Source organism: Peromyscus maniculatus, chromosome 4, assembly GCF_049852395.1.
Source record: "Peromyscus maniculatus bairdii isolate BWxNUB_F1_BW_parent chromosome 4, HU_Pman_BW_mat_3.1, whole genome shotgun sequence".
NCBI lineage: Eukaryota > Metazoa > Chordata > Mammalia > Rodentia > Cricetidae > Peromyscus > Peromyscus maniculatus.
In genome coordinates this window covers 3,293,741-3,297,349 of record NC_134855.1, presented here as the reverse complement: position 1 = coordinate 3,297,349, position 3,609 = coordinate 3,293,741, and the positions used below count along the sequence as shown (strand labels likewise).

The 3,609-nt window shown below is 40.7% G+C and overlaps 1 protein-coding gene across 1 annotated transcript; it reads right to left on the bottom strand.

Moving 5' to 3' along the window:
- Positions 1–2,017: 2,017 nt before the first annotated feature.
- LOC102927205 (olfactory receptor 1L8) lies at positions 2,018–2,947 on the bottom strand. The gene has a single exon (XM_006996831.1). It carries the CDS (start codon positions 2,945–2,947, stop codon positions 2,018–2,020), a length of 930 nt encoding a protein of 309 aa, XP_006996893.1.
- Positions 2,948–3,609: the final 662 nt, after the last annotated feature.

The window sequence follows — 3,609 nt, the reverse complement described above, 5'->3', positions numbered from 1 at the left end:
AAATTTTCCAAGAAAAGCTTTTTAGTTTAAGAGAAAGATTTTTTCCCCAAGAGAGAAAGACCAACTTTTCCCAAAACTTCTGAACTTTAAATTTTTTGGCTTTTTACACCCCCATTTTTGCCAGGTCAAAAGCTTCCATAGGAAACTTTTTCTTCCCCATAAACTCAAAGAAGAGCTTTTTTACTACCCGTAAAGCCCAAAGAAGGATTTTCCCCCCAGTTTTCTTTCATAGCCCCCAAAGTTAGAAAATTGAAGAGTTTTTCTGTCTAATTGCCTTACTTATTTTTTCCTACACGATCTTACACTTCTAAATTTTTCCTACACTATATTACTACCCTATACCTTATACTTATTTTTCACAGATAGAAATTGAGAAAGGGATAGAAGATAGAAAATTTTGACAGAAGAGAATTTCGCTGCAGCATTGGACATCCTTCCAGTCTGCTTTCCTTTTCTCTCGAGGATAAAACCCCTGCCTCTCAATAATATATATAAAAATATATATTTTCCATAACACCGGCATGCCTTTCCACTGGCGGGGCTGACTCAGCACTTTCACCAAAAACTCTGTAATAAAACTATTATTTCCTTTATCTTTAGTCCCTATTATTTTGTCTTTAGTTCCTGTTCATTTGTCTTTAGTCCCCCCTTTTTTTCTTTAGTCCCCCTTTTTTCTTTAGTCCTTTTTTTTTTCTTTAGTCCCTGTTCATGGTGCCATTCTGTGGGGCATTTACCCACCAACCCCACAGTTCCCCAGAGTTTTCTTGAGTGTGAGCAGCAGGACATATTAGATAGAAGGATTTAGATTGTGGAGATGAACAGATAGAAAATAAAAGATAGCCTCGAGAGGGCCTGGAACCTATTCCAACGCCCCCAACTGTCTCTGCCCCAGGGTTTTTATAGAGACGCCAAGAGGTGGAGCAAAAGACCTCCTCCTCCAGCACAGCCAAGTGCAGACCATCTCAGACACCTGCACTAGAGCCTGTGGTCCTGATCATCCTCTATTCGGATCTGCTGGGTAAAGCCACGAGGAACCTGATAACGGGCTCCCACAGTTCCACATCTTGATCTTCCTCCTCAATGGCTTTTCAAGGCAGCAATAAAATATATTTGATTCTTTGAACGTGAAATATATAATAGTATTATATAGAATTAACCATATTTTTATTTCTTAATTGGTAGTATTGTAAATTGCTGTTATTTTTCCTGTTTGAAACTGAGATTACTGGAACATCTTTGACCATATCCAAACATATCCTAATATTCAGCACATACTTACAGCAGTATCAGTATACATTTATGATAATAATGCTACATTGTAATCCTGTGAGCAGAATAAGCAACATATTTCACTTATAATATTTCCTATATTGCCCATGTGGAATGGATAATTTCCAAGCTGTTATTCCTGTTTCTTGTTCTATTAGTAAGAGAAAATTAAAAGGAAACAAAGCCACAGTAGTATAATTCAGAGAGAATAGAAAATAATGAAAGATCAGACAAAATTCAGATGTACGAAAGAAACATTTTAGTGGAGAAAAAAAAAAACCCTGGAATTTTCCCAAAGTGAAAAATAATAGTGATCATCATTCTCCTCATCCTTCCCCGTTCCTTCTTTATCCTTATCTTCAGTTTGCAAAAGCATTCAACTCCTACAAATTATGTAATTTTTAAGTGATATTTTTAAGTGTGTGGCATTTTTGAGGACTAGTCTTATAAACGGTGAGAAATTATCTTAGGAAATATTTGAGAATAAAAAAGTAGTATTTGGAGGATTGGAATACAGATAATATGATGGAGGGAAAGAGAATAGAGAATAAGGACACCGTGCCTACACAGGTGAGGGAATAACTGATAGCCACCATGGAGCACATCAGTGATGTACTGTCCCCATAGCCTTGCCTCACATGCGCTAAAAAAACGCTGACATCCAACAACTTGGCTGCTCACCAAGAGCCAGCAGAAACAAGCCAGGTGCCAGTGGAGTGGACTTGTAGGTGTGTCAAGAGGATGCTCCCTAGACTCTCCTGCGCATGAGCCTCCTCAGGCCCTGCTTCAGGTCTTTGTTTCTCAAGCTGTAGATGAAAGGGTTTATCATAGATGACAAAACTGTGTAGACAATTGTTGCTATATGGTCCCTGACAGTGTAAGTAGACACTGGCTGTAAATACACATAGAAGATGCTTCCGTAAAAGAGGCTTACCACGGTGAGGTGAGAACCACAGGTAGAAAAGGCTTTGCGTTTCCCAGCAGCAGAAGGAATCTGGAGAACTGTAATGAGGATTCTTATGTAGGAGAAAGCAATGCACAGAAAGGGGGTCACCAAAACAAGAGTTCCTTCTGTCACTATCACAATCTCGTTAACAAATGTAGAGGAGCAGGATAATTTTATCAGAGGACTAAGGTCACAGAGGAAGTGGTGAATGACATTGGAATCACAAAAGGTGAGACGGTTCGATAAAAGTGTGTGCAGGAGTGAGTGGAGGTGAGGAAAGGAGCAGGAGAAGGTTACCAGAAGGACACATCGGTGGTGGCTCATAATGGTGACATAGTGGAAGGGGTTGCAGATGGCCACATAGCGGTCAAAGGCCATGACTGCCAGAAGACAGCTATCACTGTTGCCCAAGGCGTAGAGAAAATACATTTGTGTCAGACACCCAGCATAGGAGATGGTCTTTTTTTCTGACAGAAAATTCACCAGCATTTTAGGGACAATGGTTGTTGTGAAGCAAATGTCAGTTAAAGACAGAAAACTCAAGAAAAAATACATGGGAGTCTGCAGATGAGGGTCAGAGCGAATGACCAGAATGATGAGCAGGTTCCCTGCTATGGTGACCAGGTAAATGGTGAGGAAGAGAATAAAGAGTGGCTTTTGGTCCTCAGGCCGAGAGGAAAGTCCCAGGAGGATGAACTCAGAGATGCTGATGGTTTGGTTAACTCTTTCCATTGACTTGGACCCAGTTATATACAAGAAGCTGTTATTTAACGCATTCAATGATCTAAATCATGAGAACTCAGCAAGTCTTTATTCCATGTTGCTGGGGTATGATGATGAGAATTCAATGGTTCTTCTTGTAATGCTGAGGATTTTGCCTCCTCCAAAACCTGTGCTGTAGATGACCTGAAGGTCAAAACAGATGGACTGGAAACCAAAAACCAGATTCAGGTTTCTGTTGGATCTTTGGAGTTACTAATTCAAGAAATATTTGAACTTACAAAGGATAAAGGAAAGAAGTGCAAGGTTCTGTGGAGTGGCCAGGAGGGCGAGCAGCTTCTGCCAGCTTACCTCCACATCCAAAGTCTTTGCTTCTAGCTTTCTCCAGAAGCTGGCATTCTGCACATCTGCCCCTCAACCAGTGTTCAACTTCATTATTCTCCTCCGGCCAAAGCTAGGTAAGAAGAATAGTGGGAAATGAAGACGGAACTAATAGCTGTGCAAAAAGGCAATGCATCTCCCTTCTCTGGACTCAACTTGCTGTTTTCCTGCTAATCTCTGGATCCCAGCATGATACTACTTTCTCAGCTCTCATCTCAAAAGACAGAGCTGTCCTGACTCCAGAGGCAAGGGCTCCCAATTGTGGAAGTTCAGTTAGCATTTCATGGTTTCAG